The following is an 18,474-nucleotide window of genomic DNA, read 5'->3' as shown; positions in this document are numbered from 1 at the left end:
AGAACGTAATGCTTCTGTTTACTTACTGCAGTTTGTAAATCTTGGTAACACACAGAGTCTACTTGAAAGAACCTCCTCAGTAATTTCAAACGTTAACATCGCAGGAGAGGAATGTTGCATTCAACAGGAAAACTTTCTGTAACTAACAGTCATAAACAAACTTACACGGGAATTTGTTGCTTTCTACTCACCAGCTTTGTAAACTGAGGCCAAGACCTGTCGTTTTTAAAGACACTTTATTGAAATGAAAGACCTCTGCCGGTTTTATTATTGAGGACGTTGTACATGTGCCTGTTCCTGTTTTCTCTCCACGGGCAATGAGCCTGATGCAAAACATTTTATTGCGGACAATCTCTCTCTCTCTCTCTCTCTCTGTTTGGATCGGTTGACAAAGTAACAGCTTCCTCTTCCCACCCCTTTTCTCCCAACCCTACCACCTTTCGGCGCAAAAAAACCCCTTCGTTGTAACTTTAAAGCCTAGGCAGAGCTCGGAAATGCAATTGGCATCTTAAGGGCTGAAGGGTACTGACGTAAGAGTGTAATGTGGCGAAAGGAAAAGCAGCGAGATACAGACTGGAGACTGGGCAAGGGAGTGTGTTGTTAACCTGCGCTGATTTCTTCAAATTTCCTGTTTATGCGAAAGCTTTGGCTTCCGAAACCAAATCTGGGAGGTCACAGTCATTGCATATCACGCCAGTGTCCAAAACAAAATTCATCATCATTTGCTTCACGTTACCGGAAGCTGCTGCTTACAACTTCTTCTTCTCTGTCCGGTCAAATTGAAAGTCAGGACTCTTTCTCTCTCTCTCTCTCTGAAACCGCTGACAGCTCTGAGGATCGGAACTTCCACAGGCTTGTTGCATGACGGATGGACACGGTGAGTTCAGCGATCAGATCCTTCCTACTTCCCAAGAGAGAGACGGTGAGAGCTGGCCACTTATGGACGTCACCGGCTGAAGACTGACTGGTGCGAAGGCGCCTGAAGAAATTAGGAGTTCACGTTCCGCTTGTTGAGAGCAGACAGCAGCCGGGCTGATCGACGGAAGGACTATAACCGGGTTCCCTTCGCGCTGCTTCACACTGTTAGAGCGCCTCATGAGATTGCCCGCTCTATAATAAGCGCCACCCCGACCATCCCCAGATCTAGCATCGCAAGAATGAGCAAGCCTGCCGGATCAACAAGTGGGTGATGTGTAAAAATATGAATTTGTTCCGTGATTTCAACCTTGGGCGGGAGAAACATCCCAAAACTATGTACGTTAAAACTGGTGGCCCGGGGCAAGTGGGTGGGTGTTTGCCCGAACTTAATTCTGTTAGTTTCAACTCAGCCTGTGCATTATTAGTAAAACAGCAATTTTAGTTGTGTTAATTGTCACTGGATTCAGAGACCTGATTTCAGGTTGCGAGGGTTATATTCGCAGGGCCTCGAAGTAAAATAATTGACTCGTAGATAGTTCAATACCTAAACCTAAACAAGCTCGGAGTTCAGTGAAATGCAGTGCAGTTTGCTCACTCCCCTAAGGTCTCATTTGGTGGCCAGAGAGCAAGCGGTATCTCTTCCAAGTTTGCGGAGTCCCAATCCTTTTTTTTTGGCTGCTAACATTATGCACGCGGTTTTTCTTTAAAATCTGTTCGCAATCAAACGCGAACCGATCTAATTTCACGGGAAGTTTTGCGCCCCTAGTTATACGGACTCACAATCCGGGTGCTGATACAAAACAGTTTTGCTTCCATTTCAAGTCTGAAAGCACTTTATTATGGGTAACGTACGTGTGCTGGCGGATTCCTTCCTACACCACACAAAAAAAAGTTAAATTGGGAGAGTCCTGATCAGTGAAGTGAGAAGCTTCGATCAGCAATCGGTGATAGACTCCTGTTACTTTCCAAGCACACGGACAGAGTATATTTTCGCCATTTCAAGAAAGAACCAGCAATCTCTCATTTTAACCTAGGTGAAAGATTCCAGATTTTTGGGAGGTATATTGATACAACCTCAGTTATCACTATATCATATTCAGGTATATAAGGTATTTCGATGATTACGATTGAAATCACAAGCATGTTATTTTGGATAAGAAATGCACTCTTCCCGTGGTTATGAAGCTTTGTTAAGCGGTAACTCATTTCTTACACTGAAACTGCTATTTCTCGGTAGCGACTAAATTAGGAGATTCTACCATTGTGCAGAAGTGATTCCCTTCATTTAATGTATTTTTCCTCCTCACTTAATCCAGGCTTTGCAGGCCACAGCTGTGTGTTTAACTTTGTTGAAGTGGCTACACAACGATTTCACACTTTCCTTAATCCTGAATATCTGGTTGGTACTGTAGGATGTTAAGGGTAGAAATTTGCCGAAAAGCTCCGCGCTCACAAACAAGTAGCCCCTGGATGAAAACTTAAGCCCACCTAAGTGAAATCAATCAAAAAGTCACATAATATCATTCGAGGCGTTACTGAGGAATTCATTAAGAAGTACATCGAGTATCCCATCGAACAAAGTATTCCATCCTCTGTAAATCTGCGCACAATCTCAAAGAAAGTCAAAGTCGTATAGAGCAGCGCGGCTGATACTAATGAAAGATGCGCCATTGCAACCAGGTTATAAAAGGCACCTTTAGAAATCCACATCATCACGAAGACAGGTAGGGAAGTGAATGCACTTTCAATTGTCAAAGATACGTAAGAATACGGTCCTTGCTGTTGGAAACAGAGTTAGTGTTCAGGATCATAAAGACTACATCGACATTAAAAACAAGGAGTGCAAATAAAGCCAAACTACAGCTTAGATAAGAGATACAGTTAGGTCAATCAGTCTTGTATGGGAAACAAATGTAAAACAGCGAAAGAAACGACCTCATCATCTCAATTCCCCAAGTTTGGTGTATAATCCCACTGTCGGAGCAAGATTATCTTTCAAGCGCAGCTACTGAAACCAACTAAGAGGTGTTTGCCCAGTGAAAAGGCAAAGTATGATTGATTTTATTTCAACAAATGTAAGCACGTCTAAAGAGCTAAGTAATTTGAAATGTTAACTTTAGAACAGGACAGTGCAGCAGGAGAGCGTACTCTTGTTAGACAGAGGTGGATTAAGAAAGCGCGTTGTTCCATTGGAGTCCAGAATTGCCTTGTGTAATATAAATTCACAGGCATTTTCACGAGCAGGGATTTTCATTCCCAGGATTTAATAGAGTGCTTTCCAGTGTTCTCTTCCTCTGCGATAATTTGCGAAGTGTTCTTACGCAGGCCCATCGCTGGGTTTGTGTTGTTTTTGTTGGGTGGGCTGTGGAAACATCGTGTTTATTTTTTCGTCTCTCTAACTCTGCCTATTAGTTGTGTGAAGCACAAACAAGGCCGCTGCATGGGTGGCAATAGAAACCGACTCGTCCCCCAACAATCACTTTCCTCGAATCAAAGATAACTTCTTTCAACTGCTTATAACGTTGAGGGTAATTACAGTAATAGAATATGCCATATACTTTTAAGTAATAATTACACACAATAAGTGTCAAATGACCCCCTACTGACAGAAGTTAAAGGCATGTTTCCTAGTGCATAAAATTGTGTTTCTTTTTCTGATTTTACACACGTCAAGACTAAAGCAGTCGATCGACTGATTAGACAGTTGCTTTGTTAACAATCCTGTTGCAGAAGAACAGAAAAGGTTCTTCTCACTTTCAAAGTCACCGTATTTGTGTGAAAGTGCTTTAAGTCATATCCCTGAAATCTGCTCATGATATCATAACCGAGAAGTTCAGAAACGAGAAAGGTTTGGACGCTGCAAACACTGGCTATGGGTCGGAGCGAAATTGAAATCTATCATATACAGCTACATTGTAGTAAACAGCTTTGAGAGAGGATATTAATAAATAAGTCCTATCGCTTTAACTGATGGGGGTGGGGTGGGGGCAGATCCGTCACGAGAATTCTTAAAATGTTTCCATTAGTCGATATTTCACAGAAAAGGTATGGTGCAGCAAGTAACCGCTTTGGAATTGCTTTAATTGTTTTTAAAACAATTCTACCTAACCTACACACCATTGTTAGCAAGTAGTACACAGTTGCAATCATAAAATATCTATGGCCTTTTGCAGATTATAGTATCAGCCCTTCCTATTGACATATTTAAAGATGAGATCTTTTTCTTTAAAAGAACTTAGCGTGGTTACGAACAAAGAAGCAACAAACTGAATAAGGGAAGATATCGGTTTTATTCTTGTTACGATATTTAAAAAGTTACTGCGTGTGACTTGGGATTTCCAATCTGACAAGAAATTGACACCTCACGATTGAATGTTTTTTTTTCCTATATATATCGATTGGTTTTCCCTGATGCATTCTGGCATTTCCGAATTCCCATGCTACCGTTTTTGACGGGTCACTGGTAAATCAATGGGCAGGTGGGAACATGTTCACCACAATTACACATCTACCAAATTATTTCATTTCCACTAGGCACTGACGTTTATCCAGAACTTCAGCAGAATAGCTGTTTAAGTGAGGTTAGTTGTTCTATACTTTTCCTATTCTGGTTCATTGTGCTACTTTTGAATTCCCATCCTTGGAAAAAGTTTTAATCCACCCCCCTCAACCCCCTTCGCTATAGTCCTGTTTTTCTTCAGCTCTTGTATAAAGCAGCTGTCGGGACTCATTTGAAAAAAAAAGTCATGACAGCTTGTCCTCATTGGGAGCAGTCAACGAGTTCAATGGGAAATCATTAACTCAACACTTTCTCCCCAATGTCCCGTCTCAGAGTTGGGCCATCCCAGACATTGTTGTAATTCCCGCTGTCTGTCCAAATCCAGTCTCTCAAAGTCCCAGCCTTTACAATCCCATCGAACGCAACCTGCGGCTGAGAAGTCCACACAAGTTGTTAAATGCTCAGCAGCTGCTCCCAAAGGTGTGATAAGGACCTTAATGATGCGCATTGCGGTGCTGCGGTCAGCTCGATTAATGAGGCTTTCTCTATATTATAGAGGGCAGGCTTTGCAATAGTTTTGATTATGAAGTCAGATAAAGCAATAGGCTGTCACTAACATTTAAAGCACATATTAACTCGGAGTGCAATTTTGTTCCAGCCTTAAGAAATACATTTTGCATCCATCGCTCCTCTGTTGCATTTTAGGTCAATTCTTTTCCGGACAAAAACAGTTAGTTCTCAGGATGAGGCAAAGCCAGATTTTTTTTCCCCATTCCTACTTGTCCTTGGAACCCTCTGTCCTGTGGCCGTAGCGCAGTCACCTATGGAGTTAGTCCAAAAGGTTTATTTGAAAACATAAGCTTTCGGACTGAAGAAGGACGGGGGGCTGGGGGGGTGGGGGGTGGAATCCGAAAGCTTATGATTTCAAACAAACCTGTTGGACTATAACCTGGTGTCGTGTGACTCCTGACTTTGTGCCTCACAGCCCAACACCGGCACCTCCACACCACACCTATGGAGTTAGACTCTTAAACCCCTCACGTACAGCTAACAACGGTACTGTCACCTTTAACTTTCTTTCACGTTTTTGGTTGCGTTTCCCAATTAATAAACACGTTAATTAGCTGTAGTGACGAGGGACGAATTATGTTCAGTGAAGGAACACTCTCGAGAGGATGTAAAAAAAAACTTTTAAAATAAGCGCTTGGTTTTACCTTTCATTTTATCGGCCACTCAAAATGTCTTTGGCTTTTTTAAAATAAAAATGTTAAGAAGAACAAAGGCAGAGATTTGGTTCAGCCTTTTTAAATGGGGGATAGCCGGAAAAGCTCTCCGCTCTGGGGGCAAGCTTGTTTGGATGACCGCAAGAAACGGCTGTCAAATTCAATCGGAATTCGGTTCGGTCACAGAATGAGGATTTTTTTTGGCAAGAAAGTGGCCAGATACCGTCAAATTTGATTTTTATTTAGAAGGATCTCGGTCTTCTTCCGATATTGTCATTTCGAGTCGTGACTGCAAACAGCTTGTATTACTGTTGGTTGAAGTCTGTTGCAAACCTGTTTCTACAATCAGATTCAAATACAATGTAGGTTTCTCTTAGCTGCAAATCTCCGGTTTGATACTAATTAATCCTGATTGATCACTAATGTTACATCTAATGTGGCTAAAAGTACTTCCTTGTGGTCACTGGTCCGGACCTATCGGATAGAAAATGATTTTGATGGGTTCACAACGACAGGATGTTAAAGTTTTAGCTGATAAAGTTCATCTGGTGTCTTATATTTTGTTTAAATCTCCGTCGTGGGTCTCTCCGACTCCCTTAAATTTGACTTCTCTCCTCGCGAATGCACAACCTACGACTGCAAGAATCCGGACTTCATATCACAATTTTGTTGCGAGACATCAGAAAAGGCTTAGATATTCCACCCACAGAGTACCCGCCCCTGATCTGTCAAGATTTGGCGAGATTTGATCTTCAATCCTATTCATTCCTATCAGGGCTGCAGCGCCGCCTGAAACTGTGTTGCTGATTGTCTTGAAATAACTGTCCCGGGCCGATGAGGGACTGCTTCGTGATTGGAAATTTAAACTGATCGTCATGGCTTTTGTTTTCCAAGGTCGCATTTTGGATATTCCGTGCAAGGTGTGCGGGGATCGCAGTTCCGGGAAGCATTATGGAGTTTATGCTTGCGACGGTTGTTCCGGGTTTTTCAAGCGCAGTATTCGCCGGAACAGAACCTACGTCTGCAAATCAGGCGACCAGGTAAGGAGCAAACTCTGGGGGCGCGGACTGCCCAGGTTTACTGTGCACACCCTGGGTTTGGAGCGCAGTAGTGCGTTGGAAATAATCAATTAAATTTAAAGAACAATAATATATACCTTGCCTGTCTTCAATTACATGTGATGGGGGAGGGGGCGTTTTCCAATGGAAATTGTTTAAAATTAATCCAACAAGCAAAGCAACCTGCATTTTTTTTACAAAAAATTCTTCTATATTTTCACCACCTAGAAAGCTTGTTCCTTCCCGGTTACATGTCAACAGGTACTGTTGAGATATCCAAACACTGGAATTTGGAATGATAATGATTCGGGATTTCTGGCAAGGAACAAGTTTCCCAAATTATTTCAATCTCCGAATAAAAAAGATTTAATGTTCCGTTAGAAGAAGACAGGATGGCGCCTCCACTTGTAATTGGTTGCTGGGCAGGGGGTGGGTGCTTTGCTGTCTTGCCTGGTCTTTGCGTAAAACGTTTAGGAGACGACTTGGGCGATAGGGAAGGGTCGACCCTCACCTTCTCTGAATTGGAACGGCGCTACCAGAATCCCAAAAGTTTAAACAAGTTTGGTTTGTGCTCATTTGCCTTTGACCAGTGTTGCAGTTCAGAGTGGCCAGCTCATACACCTCCTCCATAAGTTGTTCCTATAAAGTGTTGAACATAATATCTTCCATATATACCCGGTAATGTATCAAGAGAATCACAGGCAGCTTGTTGCTGGCTACCCTGTGGCTATAAGACTTATCCATTCACTTTGCTTAAGTCAAACATTTTAACTCTACCCTGAAGTTGCAGAGTTCTTTTGTAACTGGCCAAATAGCTACACCTAAATAATGAATCTAAACATGTGATTTAAATGATTTAGTGATTTAAAATGAGTTACGTTTGATCTCTCTAGACTTCTTTTGTGGATCATTATTTTGTTATTTATTATCTTTTAAAGGGGGGCTGTCCCGTAGACAAGACACACCGAAACCAGTGCAGAGCCTGCCGGCTGAAGAAGTGTCTTGAAGTTAACATGAACAAAGACGGTAACATTTCTGATGTCAGATTCCCATCTTCATCACACCATCCCCACCTGCCTGAACGTGTCTGAAGTTTATTTTGTGTCAAGTTAAACAGTGATCAGATCTCCACGAGAAAAAAACGCCGTACTCCTCGCTAGACATGTCTGAGACCTAACCATATCATATATATATATATATATATTTAAATAGCTAATCCCCCCGACCCCCACCCAAGTTCGCACACTCTCTTGTTGAGATATAAAAAGTCTTCAGATTAGAGCGTAAGAGACTTGGTGATAGGGCACATGATAAAACATCGTCAGGGATCCCGTACCAAGCCTGCTGTCACTGATCTGTTCTTTCTTCCTTTTCTTCCTGACTGCCTTTCTTTGCACAATACGAGCGGGGTGGGGAGGGGGGGGGGTGGTGGAGGTGATATCATTGTTCGATTTTTTAAAAAGTATCCATTCATGGGATGTGGGCTTTGCTGGCAACATTTATTGCCCATCCCTAATTGCCCAGAGGACATTTAAAAGTCAACCACATTTTAAATAATAGAGTAATGAGCTGAAAGCAATCACCTCATGGAAAGTATCAATAGAAAATTCTTCACAAACAGCCCCAACTTTTGGAAAGATGATCGGGGCATTCGTATCATTGCTAATGGAGAAGCTCTGTTTTGTACGAATTAACTGGCCGATTCCCTGTAAGTATGATTACAGTTCATACCTAATGAGTACCTATCAAGATTGAAGTCATTTCTGTCAAACACGCAGACGTACTCTACAACGAGATCTGTGTTTTCTATTGTGGTATCTCGGTAACGAAACAGTTCTTGTGAATTTAGAATTTCGAGATAACACCCGGTACAAAACTAAAATCTTCTAACGCAGAGTTGCACATTGATGTTAATGTTTTTCTTATTGTCTCCAGGCTGGAGTGTCATTCCTCCCAGTTTCTATCTGTTCTTGCAAAGCTGCAGTCATTTTTAAAACTACCAATTTATTCCCCTGCAGATGGGAACGGTTAATGCATTCCTTCGCGGTTATTTTTCTTTCACGAAAACTCGAAATGGGTTCACCAACAAGTATTTTTTAAAAAATCAGTTTTTACTGTAATATAACATTATTCCCGCAACCCATGTGCTCTCTCGACATTTTTAGTTTGGCAGGAGAAGATTAACCTAGTGGGAAGTAGACATGATGGTTTAAGCTCAGTTTGGAGGCCAAACTGAAGTTACTGTGTGTCTCTCGTCAGACTTTCACAGATTTCTTTTATCATTATTTTAATTAAACATTCGGATATGCTACGGTACTCCTCCAGGGCAAGTTGGATTTGAATTCCGACTTTTAAAAGTTCAGGTGTAAGTATATTAGTACCGCACTACAAGGCGCTTTCTATGTCTACCGTCCTCATCTGTTTTGCTCTTGGTGGCTCTCTCGCCGAGTCTCAAGCACACTTGTTCCCTTAGTCCTGGCTCCTTATTGATACCATCCTGTGACCGCTGAGGAAATGTACACACATGACTATGAGCCTATTTATATCTCTGCTAATTCCGTTGTCACAAATATTGTAGACTAAACAGAAGAACAGTCCCATCTTGACTCATATTGATTTGTTTGCATTCGTTCAGGTGATGTGGTGTCGCTAGCTTGGCCAGTATTTATTGGCCATCCTTAACTGCCCTGAGGAAGGTGTGGGTGAGCTGAACAGTTCATAATTCGAGCTCCAATCTGAAATTCCTAACTGTATATTTGCAAATTATCAGCATTTTATCAATTAACATCACATAAGCAGTTTGACACGATTTCATTGGAAAAGTATACCTCAAGTTAAAGTATAGTTGGGTGTCGATCATAGGTGTTTTTTACATTAGATTAGATTCCCTACCGTGTGGCAACAGCCCCTTCGGCCCAACAAGTCCACACCGCCCCTTGAAGCATCCCATCCAGATCCATCCCCCCATAACCCACACACACCTGAACACTACGGGCAATTTAGCATGGCCCATCCACCTAACCTGCACATCTTTGGACTGTGGGAGGAAAGCGGAGCACCCGGAGAAAACCCACGCAGACTCAGGGAGAACGTGCAAACTCTGCACAGACAGTCGCCCGAGGCGGGAATCGAACCCGGGTCCCTGGCGCTGTGAGGCTGCAGTGCTAACCACTGAGCCACCGTGCCGCCGTTATTAGGTGTCTCGACCAGTTGATAACATTCATTGTTCAACTTTTTGGAAGTTTCGGCAATTTCGGTGCTACAGAGAGACACTTCATCTGTGTCTGGTGCTGACGGGATGTTCATTAATCTAGACGTAATATGAACTTCCATTGCATTTGGTTTAACTTTTAAATCTGAGGATGGCCTCACTAGAATTACACACCTCTCCCCCAGCTCCGGGGATATTTTTTAAAAGTATTACTAGTACTGAGTTCGTAATTATAATTGTTTTCTTTGTACAACACATGAAAACCTGGGTCCCATGATAACGCACACAACTAATAGGATTGACACTAAACTGAGTCGTGGACCTGAACTCTGCAAAGGGGAATGGAGAGCTTCCTATATCTACAAATAAACAATGATTAGACTTCACCTCCAATTTTAAATGCTGCAACAAAATCCTACCTTCAACGCTACAACGCTTGCGTTTCTGATGTAACTAGTTTTATTATTTGGTTTAGTTTGGTCACAAGGGTGGCAGGACTCCTCAGACGGTCTCACAATCATCAATAACAAGGATTTTCTGGGTAGTGCCGAAAATTTAAACAACTGGGATGATGAACACATGGAATAACATGTTCAGTAAAACCAGCACAAACCCGGGGACCCGAATGGGTTCCTCACTCTTACAAAGTTTGTGTTTTTATGGCGCAAACCCACTTTGGGTTCTACTATGGCAACGTCCCCATGGGTCACAATTTCACCCAACTACTAAGTGTGAACGGCCAGTAAAGGTTACAATAAAGACGAAAATCAATTCGCATCAGTATTCTTTATTTAGAAATATTAAAAATCCGATTTAACTGTGGCAAATACGTGTTAAAATCATGGTTCTGACTTTCACTCATTAACCAAGAATATTTCTTTGTCCTTGGAACAGCCCTAAAAGTGGGGAAATTTGCCCCAATGATAAAGCATTTTGAAACTCTCAACAATTTTCAAATTTATTCAAACTTAGTTTTGCCATGAACTAACAAGATTAAAAGTAAATTGAAAAGAAAAGCTTAAGCTTCACTAGGCTGTTTTCATTAATCATTCTAACTACAGTTAGTGGCATCCTTTGCAAAGAAGGCAGATACATTTTACTGAGCGCTGAGCAGATCCTAACAGATCCTAACAGTTACCTGCATAATCACATTGGCCTAGGATTGAAAGTGACCAAGTTCTTGTTACTCACTGGTTTATTTAAAAGCTCAAGTAACAATTCTACTTCAACTGCATAATTACACTGCTCACTTTTCTCTCAATTGGCATTTTAAACCATCCTTCATTTTGGTTCACAGATGAGCAATTGGTTTAGTATTATCTGTAATTCATCAACTGGATGCTATAATGCTGCAATTTTCTTTATTGTACTGTCATTTGCTTACTCACACTTAGGCTCTGGACCTAGAGAATATAGATGCAGATAATAATTAACGGGGGCCAAAGAACTGACTCAATTGACACTCCATGGGCACCTCCCATGTGCCTAAAACTGCAGTCATAAGAGGTTCTGAGATAGTGGGAGCTGCAGATGCTGGAGAATCTGAGATAACAAGGTGTAGAGCTGAATGAGCACAGCAGGCCAAGCAGCATGAGAGGGGCAGGAAGGCTGATGTTTCGGGTCTAGATTTCTGAAGAAGGATCTAAGTCATAAGAAGTTCCTACTTACTATCCATGAATTCAGGTAGTGAATTTTGTTCCACCTTATAATACCCCCTTTTGGTTTTAATTCAAGTTTTTGAAGTTGAACTTGATCGAGAGTCTTCTGGTGATCAGAATATTATAAACAGGAACTTGGATAAGCTATCGGTTCCCACAATGTTGCTCCATAATTCAATAAGATTATGGCTCAGTATTTACATTAACTTCATTTTCCCTCCCTACTCCTATATACCATGATATCCCGGGTTCCCAAAATTCATTCATCACTGTATTAAATGGACAAATTGACTGAGCATTGACAGCCATCTGGGATAGAGAATTGTAAAAAATTACAGCTGTTTGAAATACTCAGTAACTCAATCCCAAATGGTTGACCCCTTTTCCCAAGACTAAGGATGTTAATTTTAGACTCTCCACCCAAAGGAAGCAGCCTCTTAACATTAGCTTCCCAAGCCCCAGAAGAGTTTTATATTTCATTCAGATCAATGCTAATTCTTCCAAAGCTCTGAGAACAGGGGCCATCCAATTCAATCTCTGCTCACAACTAAGTGATTTTTCAATCTTTCTTACAAGGAGGGTTTGCAATTTACTTTAAAGAAAGAACTTTCATTTATATAGTGCCTTTCAAAGCTTTGGTCTTACTACAAGTGTGTTAAAGCAAATTAATTATTTTTTTAATAGCATAGGAAACAGTGCAGCCCATCTGTGCGTAGCAAGATCCTACAAACATCAATGTAGTAATTAAATAACAGTTTTAGATTTCTTTGGTTGAGTACTGTTGGCCAGAAAGCAGGAAAAGTCACTTTCAGATCAGATCATGTACATTATTGCTGTATGTGGAACTGTGAATAAATTGGTTGGCAAGTTTACAACAAGGACTGTTGTTCAAAAAGTACTTTTTCGGCTGTGAGACATTTTCAGTTGGCATGAAGTTGTGAAAAGCACTGTAGAAATGCAAGTTCATTCTAGAATTCCTATATTCTTCTTCAAATAATGCCATGTTATATTTTACATGTAATAGAAAGTGTCATGTGAAGGGAAGATTTCAATGTAATATCACTACAGTAAACAATCCTTCAGCAAGCCATAAGTTTTGCATCAGCCATGGGGTGGGTCTTGAACCCACATTGTTTTAACTTAAAGGCAAGAATGCTACCAATGAACCAAAACTGACAGCTATATGCAATAGCCCCAGTAAAATGAAATTTGACCTATTGCTTACATTTTGTGAATAGATGGTGATCCATTTTATCAGTCTTTTTATTCTGGCACAAGTAAGATGGGCTGAATTCCCTCCTTTAATTTTTCTCATTCTATAATTGGGTACCCTTCTGGATTAATCTTTAGAATGGTTGCTATTATTTCATCCTTCACCTACCTTAAGTTTACATAATTTTAATTACCTAGTTAAGATATGTCTTTGTTTTAAATGCAATTGTTACAGAGTTTCCTTCCAGTCCAGATCAATCATTAAGCGAGCAGATGCCTATAAATGTCTCCTTTCTTCTTTAACTTCATAAATGCATTACAATACCTGTGCAAAAGAGATTTGTCATTTTTAAATCCCTTTATCTTTTTACAACAAGAACAATCAGAAAATGAGTGAATTGATCAGAAAATTAAAATGCACCTACTATACTTTATTTTGCCTCCTCCAATGCCAATTTCTCATGTGTTTTTCTCATAGCTGTGCAACATGAGAGGGGACCTAGGACATCAACAATAAGAAAGCAGGTAGCCCTGTATTTCCGGGGGCACAAGGAAGCAAATGGAGGTGTTAATCCTTATCCAGCAACTGCTTTACCTGGACCAGCTTTCTTCACTGCTGTCACCCAGTTAGAAACTCACAACATTGATCTCACTACAGGGTCTGATCGTCAGGCGTTGGTGGGTTTACCACAACCAACTCCAAAGGTAATTGATCATTTCCACCTTTGAACACCAGCCGCTTTCAGATTTCAACAAAGCAAATCAATGATCAAGCAGAAAAATTGGTGCAGTTTGTCACTTGTACATCCATCAGTCAATACAGCCAGATGTTTTGAGGCAATCCATGTGGTAGTACTCATACAGAATAGTCATTCAGTGGATTGGCTTACAATTGTGCCAACTTAAAAAGGAATGCAATTTTGACTTAATAGCAACAGTTTCAGAACTGAGGTACTTGTTCTCCCTCTACATGACTAAATCTTGTATTGTTTTGATTTAATTTGCAGTTAAAATGTAATTAACAAACATTAACAATATTGATACTGATATAGATAAAAAGACACATACTAATCTCACCACAAAGCTAAATTCTCATAAGTAGAAACACACCATGTGGGTATATACAAGGTTTACCCCCATACAGTTACACAACAACACATACATACTTGATGTGCACTTGTGACCCATAGACATATCTCAACAGACAAGAACTTGTGATACTTAGCCAAAAACATCAATCCAATTTGTCCATACTGCCCAAGTTTACCAAACTAGATTAGCTCCACCCGCCTGCATTTGGCCCATACCCCTCTAAACATAATCCAAAAGAACTGCCGATTTTGTAAAGCAGAAACAAAAATAGAAATTGCAGGAAAAGCGTAGCAGTTCTGGCAGCAACTATAGAGAGAAATCAGAGCTAACATTTCAGTCAGGTGACCCTTTCTGTAGACCTTGCCTATTTGTTTTCCGGTCAAAATGTCTTTTAAATGTTTACTACTTCCCCTAGCAGTTCATTCCTCACACAAACCACCCTCTACGTGAAAACATTGCTCCTCAGGTCCCTTCTATATCTTTCTCTTCTCACCTTAAACATATGGCTCCTAGTTTTGAACTCCCCCACCCTAGGGAAAAGACCTTTGCTATTCACCTTATCTATACCCCTCATGATTTTATACATATACAGATACAGACACACACCTAGAGTGATGGAGATACCCATATCTATATGCAATATATACCTGTCACAGAAACATGCATGTATAAAGCCATGCAGTTACGTACGAACATTGAAGGTATATATAAACTGCAGTAGATACAAACACATACACATGAACAAACAAATACACTCAATCACACAATATAGCCCATACTTTACTACCGATGGCAAACCAATGGCACCCACCTTATATTAGATTTGCCTCTGTCTGCTTAATTTCCATCAATACTTACACTGCACTTTCTATAAATACAGAGACTCTTTCACAGAGCCCCTGACACCTGTGTGAACCAGGCAAACACTTGTGCATTTATTTAACAAATTGTGGAAGCTTTGCACAGATCGTAGAATTGTTAATGAATGCCGTGAGTTCTCAACCAGCAGTGTCAAATTAAGTATCAAAATAAATGTAAAATCAGGTACAAAATAAGGAAGGAATGCAGGGCTACAAAAGAAAGGTTAAAACAACCCAAAATTCAAAAGCTGAAAGAGTGAGACTTCATGGTTTCTGAAGGTTTTTTTGAGCTAGTTGATTGTTAGTATTGGCAGTAATTAAGATTTGTTGAATTAACAAAAAGTCTGAAATGGGCCGTCATAACTATTAACATTGTTTAGATTAAATGTATCATGAAAGTACAGCGGGGGTCATATAATTCATTACATTTGAGTAGAGATACCAACCGTAAGAATGTAATTTTGATTTTGCTTGCTGAAGTTTGCCGATTTTAGATGGCAACTTTCAGATTTTAGCATTTAACCATACATCTGTAACACCCCTCAAGCTGCTGTTTGATTTGCACATATATTACAGAATTCTTACTCATAGTCTTTCACACTATACATCCATACATGCTCATAACCATGGCACAATGGATACCACTAGGTCAGAAGTCCATGGGTTCAAAGTTCTAGTCCAGAAAACTTGGACACAAAACATGGGCTTTTTTCACCAAAACTATAGTATTTACATTAAAAAAAGATGTTCAAAACCACTTCATTTGAATATCATAGAAAGGTTGACAAAGTTTAACTATGCCGTGTGGTCCCCCAACAGTATTGTAATACCCATGATATTTACTACATATATGTCAAGCATATGGCTGAAGAGGTTCTCTACAGTTTCCAACCCCTTATTATTGAATATGGCTGAAAAACATTAGATACTAACCTTTCCCTATTGAACCTTTGTGGCCGCTGCCCAAACTTCACATCATCTTGGAAGAACAACAAATTTCAGATGGGCACTGAGGATAGTCCTCCAGAAGCAGTTGGTGTTTGTCTTGACGTGTATCGCTAGGATCAGCACAGAATCTAGTGTCTCAGATCTGCTTTTGGGACCAGCCCTGATAAAAAAAAGTGCCCCTTTCCAGATCTTCTTTGCAAAGGCATATTCTAGAAGAAGGAGGGCAATAGTCTCTTCCACATCATTGCCTCTGCTTCAAGGGCAGCATGCATGGCTGTAAGACTTTCCATGTGCGGGATGAAACTCACAACCGACCAGCCTACATCTAGATTCTTGTAATTTGGGCTGATGCTCCATTGCAGTATTGAGCTAATGCCACACTGTTGGAGGGGTTGTTCAAATGTAATGTTAATGAGAGGCTCTATTAGCCCTCTCAGGTGGATATAAAAGGTTTCAAGTTGCTGTTATGAAGGAAAGCATCGGATCTATTCCCACTCTCCTGGCCAATAGCCACCCCTCAATCAGCATCACTGAGATATTTTCTGGTCAGTTACATGTTGCTGTTTGTTGCATCTTGCTGCGCCAGTTGGTGCGTTTCATAAATAATAACACTTTAACCATTACTTGCTAACTGTAAAGCACTTTGTGAGGTCTTGAGTTCATAAAAGGCGCTATATAAGCGCAAGTCTTTCCTTTTCCATACCTATACATCGAGCGCATCTGGCAAAATGATATTGGTGGACGTTTGTTGTAATATAAGGACGATGGCAATAGTTTATACCAGTAAATGTCTTTTGTTGCTTGCTTTAGCTGGAGGGTGAACCCACGCTAACCCCATGTGAAAAGATTATCAGTTAACTAATCCGTCATCGGAATATGGAAGCGCGGCAGTTTTCTTTTCCCTTTGTGGCGTGGTGCTGCAAACCATCTCCCATTGATTCGAGCACAATATACCTGACTACAGTAAAATGCTGATTGACTTCAGTGCAACACGATCCCACCAAGTGAAAACGATCCTAGTCAGCGGGGCCAAAAACTATCCACCACTTTAAATCCAACATTCCGGGGAGCATAATGATGTCAAAACTGCATTCTCAGACTCAAACCGCATTTGTACAGTTTAAAAAGAGCACTTTAAGTTATGCAAATATATAATTAGCTTTTCTATATATAAAAAATGTCATCTCGGATTCTACAAACGCAGGCACGTTGTTTGTTTGCAAAGTACTCGTATCGATTTATTTCAAATACTTTTTGACACAGCTATATCGCAATGTAAACATGAATTTTGCTGGTTGTGTCAATGCTATGTGTGTGGGGGTAGGTGGGTGGCGGTAATGGTTGGTTCCGAAACGGAGGGACAGCAGATGATGTATTTCACCTCGAGAATGCACCTCCCCCGAGAAAACTATGACCAACTCCACATACGAAAACCTGATTTCAAAGCTCATGGAGCGCTTCCGAGCTGAGCGGCTTCCCAAGCCGCAGGGAAGCATTTCCGAAAACAAGCCCATTGCACAGCAACCGAGCAGCAGCAGCACATCACTGAATCTGGTTCAAAGGCCGGCTTTGCAATGTGCGCTACAAAGCGTGTAGTCTGGATAAGGCTCAATTAAGTATTTCAGAATGCTCTGTTCCGTATTTGGGAAATTGTCACTTGGCTAAAGCATGCATGGTGTTTGGCTCTGCCAGTGTTGCAAGGCGGTTAAGTTTTGCGGCCCTCGGGTTCCTCTTGATTGATGCTGATGGGCCGCATGTTCTCAAGTTGCCCTCTTGACAAGCTTAACACACGATAACAACTTGCGTTTGAGGCTGAGGGTGCAGTTTATAATTCACTAAGGAACCTAATTGAATACGGAAAGTGCACGGGAGATCTGAAAACGGCTAAGAGACGGGCAAAGAGAAAACGTGTCAGTGCAGAAAGTAACGTAAATGAGAATCCAAAGGTTTTCTTTTTATAAGAAATATGTGAATAGCAAGAGAGACATCGGAGGAAGGACGGGATTAAGAAGGAAATCTTGTGGCGACAGAGAGCATTGCTGAGGTACTAGCTGGGCACATGGTATCTTCCAACCACAGAATGGTAGAATGATACACAGCAGAAGAAGGACAATCAGGCCACCACACGCTTTGTTAGAACTGTTCAATTAATCACACACGTCTGTTTTTCTGCGATGGTCTTGCTAAACAAAGAAAACTTTTTCCAACAGTTTGCAAGTCTTCCTAGATAACAAAGTGTGGAGCTGGATGAACACAGGAGAGCTGCTTGGCCTGCTGTGTTCATCCAGCCCCACACTTTGTTATCTCGGATTCTCCAGCATCTGCAGTTCCCATTATCTCTGATGCAACTCCTCCTAAACGTTTTATTGAATCTATCCTTAGGCACAGCATCCCAGATCATGGCAGTGCTGTCTGGACATTTTGTTTTCATAAAAACCAAAGGAACTGCGGATGCTGTAAGTCAGGAACAAAAACAAAGTTGCTGGAAAAGCTCAGCAGGTCTGGCAGCACCTGTGCAGGAGCAAACAGAGCTAACGTTTTGGATCCGGTGACCGTTTCTCAGAACTTCCTCTGAGGAAGGGTCACCGGACCCGAAACATTAACTTTATTTGCTCCTTCACAGGTGCTGCCAGACCTGCTGAGCTTTTCCAGCAACTTTGTTTTTGTGCATTTTGTTTTCATATTGCTTTTGCTTTATATCTACAAATGTGTAAATCAGTGTTTGGTTATGAACATTTCTGCCATTGGAAGAAAATGAAACAATACTCAATCAATGTCATTCATGATACTGAGTA

The 18,474-nt window shown here is 40.9% G+C and overlaps 1 protein-coding gene across 2 annotated transcripts in view; it reads left to right on the top strand.

Annotated features, from left to right (window-relative positions):
* The first annotated feature begins 429 nt into the window (after positions 1 to 429).
* Positions 430 to 18,474, top strand: part of nr2e1 (nuclear receptor subfamily 2, group E, member 1) — a 35,272-nt gene continuing 17,227 nt past the window's right edge. Inside the window, exons 1-4 of one of the 2 annotated variants that reach the window (XM_048532015.1) lie at positions 430 to 877; positions 6,535 to 6,680; positions 7,637 to 7,724; positions 13,258 to 13,484. In XM_048532015.1, coding sequence (XP_048387972.1) covers positions 862 to 877; positions 6,535 to 6,680; positions 7,637 to 7,724; positions 13,258 to 13,484 — 477 coding nt within the window. In that variant the 5' untranslated portion in view covers positions 430 to 861. Of the gene's footprint in view, positions 1,183 to 6,534; positions 6,681 to 7,636; positions 7,725 to 13,257; positions 13,485 to 18,474 lie in introns of both variants that reach the window. The other variant, XM_048532013.2, reaches the window with a different exon arrangement.

The sequence above is a fragment of the Stegostoma tigrinum genome, chromosome 4 (genome assembly GCF_030684315.1).
Source record: "Stegostoma tigrinum isolate sSteTig4 chromosome 4, sSteTig4.hap1, whole genome shotgun sequence".
In the NCBI taxonomy this organism is placed as follows: domain Eukaryota; kingdom Metazoa; phylum Chordata; class Chondrichthyes; order Orectolobiformes; family Stegostomatidae; genus Stegostoma; species Stegostoma tigrinum.
Note: the sequence above shows the minus strand (reverse complement) of the source record. Positions and strands in the feature narration are given on the sequence as shown.